The sequence below is a fragment of the Lactuca saligna genome, chromosome 3 (genome assembly GCF_052625555.1).
Source record: "Lactuca saligna cultivar CGN05327 chromosome 3, ASM5262555v1, whole genome shotgun sequence".
In the NCBI taxonomy this organism is placed as follows: domain Eukaryota; kingdom Viridiplantae; phylum Streptophyta; class Magnoliopsida; order Asterales; family Asteraceae; genus Lactuca; species Lactuca saligna.
Window position 1 is genome coordinate 114,574,217 of NC_136419.1, and position 13,277 is coordinate 114,587,493.

Here is a 13,277-nt window from a genome sequence, read left to right on the forward strand (position 1 = left end):
TCAACAATCTCTGAGCCTTCATCAACAAAGGAGACCTTCAATCCGGTCCCAACTACCAGCTGTGAGACACCGATGAGCTTGTGCTGCAATCCTTCAACATATGCGGCCTTTCTGATTGAGAAGTCGCCATTTGTAATCATTCGATAGCCTTTGATAGTCCCAAATGAATTGTTGCCATACTTCACTGTTCCACCATCCTTGAGAGACCAAAACTCCCTCAGTTATTCTCTTCTTCCTGTCATGTGACGCGAGCAACCACTATCAATGTACCATTCTTCGTCAAACTACTCGTCACGAATAACCTACAAAATATCAAGCAGATTTAGGAACCCAAAGTTTCTTGGGTCCTTGTGAGCCTTTTACAGGACAGGGAATAGTAAGAGAAACATCAACCAGATAAGTTCTTTTTATTAGAGTTGTTTCGTCTTTTCTCTTTTTATTGTAAAAACTTTGATTTTGTTTGACTTAGACTTATTTGATTTAGTCATAGGATTTGTGGTTTTGATGTCTGCATTCTTTTGGGTCTCTTTTGGGCATCCATCGTTATCTAGAAAGAGATTTCCTTTCCCTTTTGAATCTTTAAATAAGTGAGAATTAGAATAAGAATGAGAAGAATGAGGTTTAGAAGCTTGATTAGATCATTAATTATTGCTTTTCTTTGGTTGAGTATGAAGACTTTCTTCCCTTCTGTTCTCTGACAATTGGATCTGGGACTGAACCCATCCTTTCGGCTGCTATTATGTTGAGGACCAAAACCTTCCTTTCGGTTGCTTACATGTTGAGGATCGAAACCTTCCTTACGGTTACTTACATGTTGAGGACCGAAACCTTCCTTTCGGTTGCTATTCCCATGATGACTAAAGTTACTATTTTGGTGGCTTACAATCTGATGCCCGAAACTCTCCTTTCGGTTGGCCCTTGGTTCTCCTCGTGACTTATTTGTCTTTTCATACCTAACGTAATGAGGATTCTGGGATCGCCAGAACTGTTTTCTTTCTGAAAGATTCTTCTTGTATCTCAGATTACATTGGTGTTTTCGTTCTGCCACCTGTTTTGGATTTTTATGAATATTGGCCTTTTTCTTCGGTACTTGAGCATGGATTTCGCTCTTTGATGAATAAGTCTCACTGGATGTTATCACTGGTTCACCTGAAGATGTTTTGGTGCCACTTGTGCTTGGCACATCATATCGTGTTGGCTCATTAAGTAATTCTGCCACATACCTACCCTTCACTCTCCATGAGGTTTTCTGAGATAGGCCTTTTATTTCATTAGCGTTATCTATCGATGCTAACTAGAAAAACTCCTCACATCCATTAACATTATCTTCTTCTACCAATGCTGTCAGTTATGCTGTTTGTTGAGGCGTGACTCCCTGAACTGTGTAAACTTGATTTGGAGTTGTTTGAACCTTTTGATATACAACAGCTTTTTCCTTGAGGACTTTGGTCTTGTCTATCGATGAGCGAGCGAACTCAATGGAGTTTCAGAAATAAGATTTTCACTAGTTTCAGGTTCACTCTTGACAAATTCTGAATAGTCCACCACGTCCTTTATAGAGATTTCACTCATGTCATCATCCTCATTAAGTTCAAATGCATTTTCAACATCAATTTTATTTTTTGAACTTAATTTGGCATTCAACGAGTCAAATTTCTGTACAGTTTCGGTTCTCAATTTCAATTTATCATTTTCATCAAATAGATTTTTGAGCATGTCCTTATGGTCTTTTGACTTTATGTAGGACTCTATTTTGTCAAGACCAAGTTTGCAGGCAGGAGATATTTCATCAGAAGATACAACATTTTCACAGTTGTAAGCTTCGGCATCGACTTCATCCTCCTTCAACTCAAGGAAGGGTAAAATCATGCAATGTATCTTTTTTCCTATTTCACAATCGAGATGTAACTGAGTGATATTAAAATATAATCTTTTTACAATCAAACAAAAAATATTTCGTTTTTTTAAAAGCTCAAGATTGTCTCATTGAAAACAGATTGACTCATCCCTAGACCTAATTAATTCCTTCTCCTTCTGCTCAATCCAGATTCTCCTCTCCTCACTCTTCGACGACATCCTGCTAATTTGATCAGTCAGGTTAGAGTTTGTGACACGAGTTTGGGGAAGACTACTACTTAAACTAGAAAATTTAGATTTTAAGCTATTCAGTTACTTTTCATAGTTAGTAATAGGAATTTTCAGAGAATTGAGAATATTTTGTACCTTTTTTATCAACTCATCACATTTGTTGATCTGTGCACTGACAGGTTTCGTAGCGAAACACCTATCCTCTCGCTCCTTCTCATCATCCAGCCTACCATCTTTTGTGTATCCTCGCATCTATGATACACCTTCCGTCACCATCAAACATCTTCCCTCAACCTTTTCTTCTTTCACCTGCAGAGCCTTGTCATGAGTGGGCTTTCTTACTTCTTCGTCCTCTGAATCTGTGGACCACACCTGCACTCCACCAAATTCATCATTATCACTTGTATCCTGTACAATCAAATCATTCATGGTGTTATTGTTAGCTGCTGATTTCTTTTTCTTGATCTCCTCCAATCGTCTCAGGAGGTTCGCTTCCTCATCGTCTTCATAAACTCTTTCAGACTTCTTCTTCTTCAGCATGCAGTCTTTGGCAAAGTGGTTGTTTCCTCCACAGTAATGACAGTAAAACCTGAGTCACCACCAATCTTTTTTTCCTTCTTAGATTCTCCAGACTTTGAACCCATCTTTGGTTCCTCCTTCACCTTTTCGAAACTATAACTTCCCTGCCAGTTTCGGTTCTTGTTGGCGGGGAACTTCCTTTTGATAAACTTTCTTGGATTGGAAACCATCAGGGCATACTCTCCACCGGTTAGATCATAGTCAGCTAGATCTAATTCTTCTTCGTCTTCAACAACACTCTTTCCTTTGGAGATAAGAGCCAACGAACCCAAGCTGGAAACCACATTCATTTCCTTTGATACCGCACTTTCATGGGACTTCAGAATTCCCACCAGTTTCGCCAGAGAGTATGATTTGAACTGTTCGTGTGCCTTCACTGTGGACACAGCTGCCATCCATTCAGGTCTAAGACCATTCATGAAGGTAACCTTCTGTTCAATAACCTTCCTTTTGATCCCGTGCTTTATCATCTTACTGAGGAGATGATTAAACCGATCAAAGGCCTGAATGAGTTTCTCTTCGGGCTTCTGTTTGAAATCACCAAATTCAGAAAGCAGCAAGGTTTGAATCGAATGTTCCAGATCTTCATCGGTAGAGTACAACTCCTTTAACCTATCCCATATTTCTTTTGCTATAGCACATGAACTCACCAATCGAAACGTGTCCGATTGTAAAGCAAATCTAATCATTCTTAAGGTTTTAATGTTGCATTGAAAATTTTCTTTCTCGTCTTGAGGAATGTCTTTCACACCATTCATGAGCTGATTGTACTCCTTTTGAGTTTTGACAATCTTTGAAGTGCTTGAGTGAGCAAACGGACCAATGATAATTGCTTCCCAGATCAAATACCCATTATCCTCTGAACCGATTACATAATCTTTGAAGTGGTGCGTCCAGACTTCATAATCCTGGGTGTATAGGATTGGAATTCTTATTGTTGATCCAATACTGTTGGAGATGTTGATTGGACTGGATCGCGAATCGTCCATAGACATTGTGATGATGTTTGATCGATAACCTATTTAAGATCAGACTTGTAATTTATCGTTAGGGCAAGATCAACAATTAATGAGATACGCCAATTTGGAATGACGGCTCAATTAATATCAATCAATGCGGAAAAAAACCCTAATAACTTCTTCAACAGCAGAGATGTGTATGAATTACACAACCTCCTGCTCTGATACCAATTGATGAGAATAAATCTCTAGATCGTTTAGATCTTTCACAGGTATATTAATAAAGAGCAAACTATTCAATCAATCACAACAAAGAACACAATATAGAATCAATATGAAGCTTATGATTTAAACATACTCACGCCTCAGTAGAGCTCGATAAAGAACTTCCACTCGAAAAGGGATGATACTCTTTGGAAAGCAGAGGAAATTGAACCTGAGAGACATCCGACTCTGGAAATCCTTGCTAGGATTAGTCCAGTGGCTTATAAGCTTCAGCTACCGCAATAACTCAATAATATACACCCCACCTTACACGTGACCAATCTGAAGAAAATGCCTATCCGATGAAACTCTCGTCATCCCTCCTGATGAGATTGAAGTAAATGAGAATCTCCATTTCGTCGAGGAGCTTGTAGAAATTATGGACAAGAAGATCGAGAGAACGAAAACAAAGCTGAATACCCTTAGTGAAGGTTTGTTGAAACGCCAAATTAGGACCCGAATTCAATTGGGAACGAGAAGATCAAATGAAACAGAAGTACCCACAGCTTTTTCCTAAGTTACAAGAGCCCGTCCAAGGTGCAAATTTCGGAATGAAATTCCTTCTAACGGGGGGATGATGTCACAACTAGCAAAATTAGAGTTAAGAGGGTGAATCATGTACAAAAAACTTCCTTTATGTAACATTGCAACATCAAATTAGTGAAAATTCAAACTACAATGTTATTTGAGTTCATATGTCCGTACATTGAGAATCAAGTCAAAATAGCCTCATAAAAGCCCAAAACTTGATCCAATAGCTAAGCCCAATCCATTTTGGGGTCTTGATCCAAGAATCCTCGGCCTAACACCCTATTGGGCCGAAAACTTCTTTTGGGCCTTCCATTGGACCGAAAACACTCTTATTGGGCCCAAATAAACCCAAAACTCGTACACATCTTATTGGAACGAAAACCCATTTAAAAGCCTTGAGGACCGAAAACACTATAGGGTTCAGTTAGGGTTGAACCAAAAAAAAGGGAAAAAGGAATGGGAAAAATGAGTTGCTACCTCATTTTTTTTCAACATGCAACTAGGCCATTAACCAACATACTCCCATATAAACATCCAATAAACAAAGTCAACCCCCCCCCCCCTCTCTTATAAACGGTCGATTACCACACACACACACAAACACCAAGCACTTTACTTCCAACTTCACTCACACAACTCTCTCATCTCTCTCTCATTTCGTGTGTGTGCCACCACTAAGGGATTTCTTCCAACAACTCGTAAGAACTTGGTAAGTTTCTTGTAATACTTAAGAGATTTTACACATGTTTATGCTAGGATCATACCATTTAATCCAATATTTTCATGTATAGCTTCATAGAACATCCTCTATTTTCGAGAATCTCCTCAAACTACACAACTTCTTTCTTCTTCTTCTATCACTCGAAATCTTTAAGGTGAGCTTCATACCCCCATGTTTTTCGTATTTTTCATGTTTTCGGGGGGAGAATACAAGTCAAGTTTTGTTTAACCATTGGATAATTGCATGTACCTTTGTGTTTATGTGTTTAACCATTGTATAATTGCATGTACCATCGTGTTTATGTGTTTAACCTTTAGGTAATTGCATACATCTTAGTTATGGGTTAAAATGGAACAAAAACTTGAATAAAATGGTCCTTAACATGTGTAAATTCATAAAGTAAATGTTGATAACATCTTAGTGTTATAAAAGTTTTGCAGTCATGTTGTACACTCAAAAATGGCAAAAATATGGGTATTGTGCTAAAACATGTTTAACTCTTAGACTTATGCATTTTTAACTCTTATACTTTACACAAATGTTGGAACATAATAAATTTCAAGGCGATTATACGCGTTTTTGTAAAAACCGTGACTTATTGGAAATAAAAAAACAAAATAAAATATTGTTCGTTACAAAACTTTCCAACCGGATATGATGTGATAGACAACTTTCAAAGCTTGATATTTTACTAAAAATAATTTTATTAGTAAAATAGTTGTAACTATATTGTCACTATTTTGATGGCTTAAAAACCGAAGATATTATACTATTTTCACAAGTTATGTTACAAATAGATATTTTCACTAATGATTATTTATAAAAAGTATTATAAATAATTTAACCAAAACGGTATACAAAACAAAATTCATGACAGAAAGATTTGTGTGTCATGATCTGCGTGAGCGTAAGTATATAACTATTTGTGTGTATTTCATGATAAAATCCTATAAATAGCAACATATTTTGTTTTTTGTAATAAATAACAATCCATTTCGAACATGGATTGGAAAATTAAAAAAAAAAATGTTTTTTTATAGCATCCTACTTTCTGTAAAATGTTTTTTATAGTATTCTACTTTAAGAACATGGAACTTTTCTGTATTTCTTTTAAAAGAGACATAGAATATTCTACATATGTTTAAACAATGACCATTTTTTTAAAACGTGGACTATTTATGGATTTTTTTTTGAAGGAATATGTTTTCTATTTGTTAGTATTTATGTCGTTTATGTATGTGATTGTATATATCTTTATTTTAATAAAAGAATATGTTGATTGTCTTTTTTTCATGTATCACCTTATTAGGCCTCATAATTAATGTTATGTCATTTATCAATTTATTTATTATCAATTTCAAATTTCAAAATTTAAATTTCCACTCTAATTAAATTAAATTAAACAACATTAAAATAAAAGTTAAAACAAAATTAATACAAATTATAAGGTCACGTACTTATTTAAATCAACGATTATAAATTTATATAACTAAAAAATATCTTTTAATTAATAATTCATTTAAAATAATTTATTAATAATTTTGAGTTTTTACTATGAAAGTTTAATGAATTTTATAACTATGGTTTCCACGGGTTATAAGCTAATAAATAAATATATATATATATATATATATATATATATATATATATATATATATATATATATATATATATATATATATATAATTCAATGATATCCTTCAAATGATTGGTTACAAATTCTGTAGGATATAAGTTATAAAATTTTAAATATTGATCCTTAAAGCCTTTGGATGTTATATTATGGAAAGTAAGGAATTGATTTTCATTAATTGTTTGATAAACATATTCTTGATAAATTATGCATTATTATATTTAATAAAGTTATTAAAAAAAATCTTTATTGGTATCAAGTTGTGCAATATTTAATTTAATAAAAATAATATGTCCCAGTAAATAAAGAAAATAAATACCTATGAAAGGATTATCAATCACATTATTAGTAATCAATATTGTCATAATTATGTAAATGCAATATTTTGTTTGCAGTTATCGTTGAATACTCAAATTATTCCTTAATTGATACATATTATTTCTCTGAGAAATATTGATTAATTTTTTCTGTTTTGAATATTTATTTATTGTAAATTTGTCCTTCTATTTATATCTCTCAATTTACATATGTAATGGAACTTCACCAAATTACCATCCATTAATATGTAAATACATAAGAATCACTATCGTTCAATTCTTTTTAATACTATGATTTTATTTATTATACATGTTTTTTAAAAATTTTGCAACCTATGATTAATGATTATACTTTTAAAGCTTAAATATGGTTTTACTTTGTCAACGGCCTACTACATTAAACTCAAATGTATATATCAATGTGTAAACTTATCCTTTTATATTCAAAACATAATACAAACTTATCATTTAATAGAATATCTAAACATACTATGTTTTTTTTTTTATCAATTATGATTTCCATGGGTTTAAACCTAGTAGCTTAACATATTAACAATTAGTTGAAGATTTAATCAATATTTTTTTTTTTTTGTGGACCGTTATTCTAAAGTTCAGTTTTACAAAACTTAAAACACACCATCATTATCTAACAAGTGTAACCAAACAATCAAATCAGAAATAGCATCCAAACCTTAAATACAAAGTCTTTAAAATTTTAAATTTTCAAATCAAAGTGTTAGACATTCATTCTTACAAAAACTAACAATGCTAAAACAAAGCCCATATAATCCTCATCCAATAAATAAATAAATAAGAAATGATTTGTATTCAGCAATTTTTATGTATATACAAAAATTCATGCTTTATGGACATTTTAATGCACAAATTTTGTATATGAAATAAATTTATTATATACGAATTATGCAGATATCGCGGTCAAAATTTCAATAGCGGTCATAGGCCGCTATTTGAAATCATGGTTATCACAGTGGTATGGCGGTTTTTTAATGTTACATATAAGTTTTATTTTTATATTATATATTTATATATAATTTATATATTAGAGTATTAATCCTCCTTAATAAATAAAGGTTTTTTTTGCCACATGTCAATCTCTCATGAGTTTTGACACTTATCATTTTGTGGTATTTTTGAAATAAATATTATCCACTTATCATTTTTTGATTATTTTCAATTTTTAAAATTAAAGTCATATACTTATATATATAAAGTATTAAATATTATATATATGATATTAAATTGCAATAAATATATTTCTTCCTTTTTTATTTTAAAAGTTGTACATTAAAAAATATTTTATATTTATACTTTAGTTTAATGATTAATCTTTTTTTAAATCAACCTGTGTAATACACGGGTCTCATACCTAGTATTATATATTACACAAACATATATGATATATGGATACAAATTAAGAATTTAAAATCATAAATTCATAATTTCACTAATTTATGTTCCTAAAGGCTAAATCAGATATTTACATTCAGTAAATGATTCATTGCTTCTATGATTCATAAATTCACAAATTGTATTGATTGCTTCATAATTAACAAATTAACGAGTTCATAAGTATGAAACATTGAAAGAGAAACGTTTAACTAAGGATTAAAGTTAACATGACATTTAACATTTAACATAGATCTAAAATGAATGATTGAAGCCTTTGGCAATTAGGAGTTCAAAAGTGTGAATTTTGAAGCATATTATGTCGTTGTGTGTGTGTATGTGCAGAAAGGAAAGGAATAAAGCAAATAACACACGCCTGGTTGTGGAGTAGCCAAATGGCCCAAATGTGAACTAAAATGAAAAATCGGTTGTAGCGCCGCTATAGCGGTGATGCATATCGCGACAAATAGCAGTCAATAACGTCAGTAATAGCGTCACTGTTGTTCGTAAATGTTATTTTGAAGTACCAGTTCTGTACCTCCAATAAATGCTATAGCACCGGTATAGCACACTATTGATAGCATAGTGTAAGAATGAGTTCTCATAAAAAAACCTGCAAACCCTACCCAAAATAGGAAGGAATAAAACCAAAAAATATCCAACCACAAAACCAAAATTTCTTCGACTTGTAAAATTTCAAAATTGTACATCACTTAAAAAGCACGATGTATATACAGCCAAACAAAAACATGCTGAGATTATGATATATAGGATATAGCTAGTAACTAGGAATTGCTGCAAAACGATACCCTTGTGCACCCCTCCATGAATAATATGCAATTCGAGTTTCGTAAAACCCTAAATTAAAAAAAAAAAAAAAAAAAAAAAAAAAAATCATCATCAACATGACTAATAAAAACAAGGGTCACCATTTTTGTTCATTTTTTTATTTATATATATATATATATATATATATATATATATATATATATTAAAATAAGGGTAAACTTCATAAATGGTCTTATGCTTTCCAAAAATCTAGAGATATAATCTCTAAGTTTAAAAAACCTTCTAGATTTGTATGGTTTCAAAACAACTCTTTCAATGTGTGTATGTGTGTGTGTGAGAGAGGGAGAGAGAGAGGAAGAATGAGACCTATGTAAATTAAATAATGTATTTCTTTTTTTTTTCTTTTTTAAAATAAGGCAAAACATCATAAATGGTTATTGTGGTAGTGAAATGACGAAAATGTTCTCTAAAATTTTTAATTAATTAGTAGTTAACAGGCAAAAGCTAAGGAAGTTAGCAAAAAAAGGTTGTTTGTTAAAAGTTTTGAAACCACAAAAAACATCTGAAAGGTTTTTTGAACTTAAAAACTATATACCAGATTTTTTAAAAGCATATGGACCATTTATGAAGTTTTCTCTTAAATGATCCTTATTTAAGTCTTTTGTAGTACTTTTGGAGTTTTGGTCCATGTTATAGTGACTATTTTTGGTCCTTGTGTACAGCTACTTTTTGCAATTTTAGTCCTAGGAATAGTTATTTTCCTTAGAAGTGGGACCAAAAACAATACAAAAGGACTAAAACTGCAAATAACAACTATATTCAGGGACCAAAAATGTAATTTACACCTTTTTAAACCGTTTGACCATTTTCTTTCCAACCAAATTCGTTACAAATAAAACATAACACCAAATACACCCATTTTTACTCAATGGACGAAATTGCCCTCTCCTCTAATGACTTATATAAAACAAACTACAAAGTAACATACATACCTGGTAGAAAAGTGAGTGTCCCAAGTCCTAAAAGGCCATACGCTTGGGATTTGTCTCCACCCATGTGGCCTGTGAAGACGAATAATGAAAGGATAAGGAGAATGCATCCAAACAACAGAAGAAAAACCGCAAGTCCAATTGATTTCCATGGGATTTTGTCTGAGGATTCTGCTGACATGTCAAACCGAGGGTCAAATGTGTTTTCATTCTGCTGACATGTCAAACCAATGGTGTCTTCGTTAACAGCAAGACGCGTGTAATTAACGTTTCTTCTTGACTTCATTTCCACTGAAATATTGGTGATATAAACATTACAAATGATGAATTGCTATGATGCTATCTACACTTATGTCGCAAGTGGAAGGATAAGAGGATGGATGTTTGATTTCTGAATATTGGGATTTGGTGATTTGAAACATCAAATAACAAGGCATCCATAGAAAACTAACAATTTCAAATAAATAAAAAAAGTATATTTAAGCTTTGAATAGAAGAAATTACCTCGATTTCGCTTCTTGAATCAGTATGCAATGCGTTATGCGTCGTCGTTTATCGTTCATAAAAGGGGTCTAGGTTCTCCGAAAATGAACCTGATAAGGATTTTAAGATCGTTTCATATGTTAGAGAATAAAATACAGCTAATACATTGCTTGATTTGTAGGAGAAAAAGACAGAAAATCTTACGTTGGAGGGAGATCACGAAATTGAAGCGATAACAACTCATCCGATCTACGGCGGCGGCGGCAGCACAGGCGACGAATGCGGTGGCAATAACACCGGCGACGAGGAACGTAGACGGCAGCAGCAACAACGGCGAGGAGAAAAAGAACCCTAAATCGCGAATCTGAACAAATCTAGTGTTTCAAAAAAAAAACAAAATCAGTCTCTGATTTTTTTGTTTCAATTGAGGCAAACGAATGGCCGGATCCAGATCCTCGACTATTTTCTCGTCCAATTCTCCTTGTATCCCCCTATTGCAATTTATTTTAGACAAAATTTTGGTCATTTTGCTTTTTATTTTTTCCCTAAAATAATAAGCCCAACAAGTCCTTATAATTTTTTTTACGCGGTCCTTTTGGAGCAAACATTACACGTTATTAGTCATTATGTTGGACTCGTCCGTTTATATGTGCCATTACCATGCCCCATGTGCCTTGTACATAAGGGCATTTTCATCATTTCATTTGAGGTTTATGTGTAATATTTATTTAATCGATCTCCTCTCTTTTCAAATATGTATACGAAAGCTGAAAAACGAAGCTCAGGAAATCAAAGTCGAGGAATGACGATTTGCCCGTGTGGAAGGAGTGATCTTGTCATCGTCACATCTTAGTCGAATCGTAACCCTGGAAGGCAATTTTTGTCAAATGTTCGAAATGAGAGCAGGTATGGTTGGATTGGGTGGTACGATGAACCCATGTGCCCTAGATCAATGGAAGTGATACTTAGGTCTATGAACAAACTAACAATCCCTTCAAGAAGCCTACATGCAAGCTATAATGTATAAGTTCATCCTTTTTCTTAGTTGGTTCTTTTTTGTAATTCGCTACTTGAAAAAAGGGTTGAGATGATTGTAGGGTTAATCTCTTTTGTTTTTTGAATGCATGAATGTGTTTTTTTTTTTTTGTTATAGGTATGATGTAATGGTTGTCTTATTTTAAGTTTGTTGTGGTGTCTTATGTATAGTATGTTGTGTAGTGTTGGTATTATTGTGTTTTGTATAATTGGATCCTCCTTGGAATGTGATATATTAATGCATACAGATTACATCAGTTATTGTTTTCTATTGTCCATACCTAATGAAATGAACCAATCAAGATTACATGGAAAATACGAAACGAAAAATGCTATTGTGTAAGGCAACAACTGTTGACACAGATTACATCGGTTATTGTTTCCCATTGTCCATACCTAATGAAATGAACCAATCAAGATTACATGGAAAATATTAAACTAAAAATGCTATTGTGTAACACAACTGTTGACATTGTTTCATTGCCAACCTAAGTTTACAACGATTCAAGGTCAACATGCATGACCATACAAAAGTATAATGCCAAAGTTACTACTAATTGTTATAGTTGACATGGCCATTAAGCAACTACAAAAGATAGTGAAAAGTTTTACACCAAAAGATCTAACACAAAAATGTTAAAGAACATTCACTGTGAAAACGTAAGGTCTAAAACACTACGAAACAAAACGTACTTTCGTAATTATAAACTGAAGGCTTAAGATATAAAACTACGAAACCTTTAGCATTACAACTCAAACACAACACCTATGAATTACGAATTACGAGACCTTATAGAAATCCATTAATCAAGTTTTATGTTCTGTTATCTTTGTTTTAAGGTTATTATAGGTTCATGGTTTTTTTTTTGGGTGCCATTATTTTTTTCTTGGAGAATACTGATTGAATTAGTATACTCTCTTTTTGCTAAGAATAAAGAGTTACAATTATTAAACTATTTCAAAATATAACTAATTTTGTATATATATAATTTTTGGAACGGAAAACAACTTTATATTTAAATTATCATCTATATCACCAATGAGACTTGAACCCCAACCTTTCAATTAAGGCTATGGGGAGTGGTCAGCACCAACCCACCGAAAAATTATTGCCACATTTGCATCACGTCAGCTTCACCATCAACTCACTAGACATAGGAAATTGTTACCACTCCGCAATTTTCTTTTATTTTTTTTTTTATTTTTTTACGATTAATTTAAATAAAAACATAATAAAATATTTTACATTAACTGAAACCACATTACATTAATTAAAAAACATAGAATATTAAACGTAAAAAAATAAAAAATAAAAAACATAAAAACACATAGAAAATGAAAACTAAAATACCAAAAAAAAAAAACATAAAAAATTAGACCTAAATTACTAAAAAAACATAAAAAAAAAACATAGAATCTAGTTGCGATATTTGTCGAGAACTTCTTGTTTAATTTTTAAAAACACCCTTAAATTTTTTGGGT

The 13,277-nt window shown here is 32.4% G+C and overlaps 1 protein-coding gene across 1 annotated transcript; it reads right to left on the reverse strand.

Annotated features, from left to right (window-relative positions):
- Positions 1-9,154: 9,154 nt before the first annotated feature.
- LOC145037154 (uncharacterized) lies at positions 9,155-11,305 on the reverse strand. The gene is made up of 4 exons (XM_078985746.1): positions 10,965-11,305; positions 10,782-10,870; positions 10,281-10,568; positions 9,155-9,357 (listed from the first exon to the last, which is right to left on the reverse strand). The coding sequence occupies exons 3-4, from the start codon at positions 10,561-10,563 to the stop codon at positions 9,278-9,280; spliced, it is 363 nt and encodes a 120-aa protein (XP_078841872.1). The 5' UTR covers positions 10,564-10,568; positions 10,782-10,870; positions 10,965-11,305; the 3' UTR covers positions 9,155-9,277.
- Between the last annotated feature and the right edge of the window lie 1,972 nt (positions 11,306-13,277).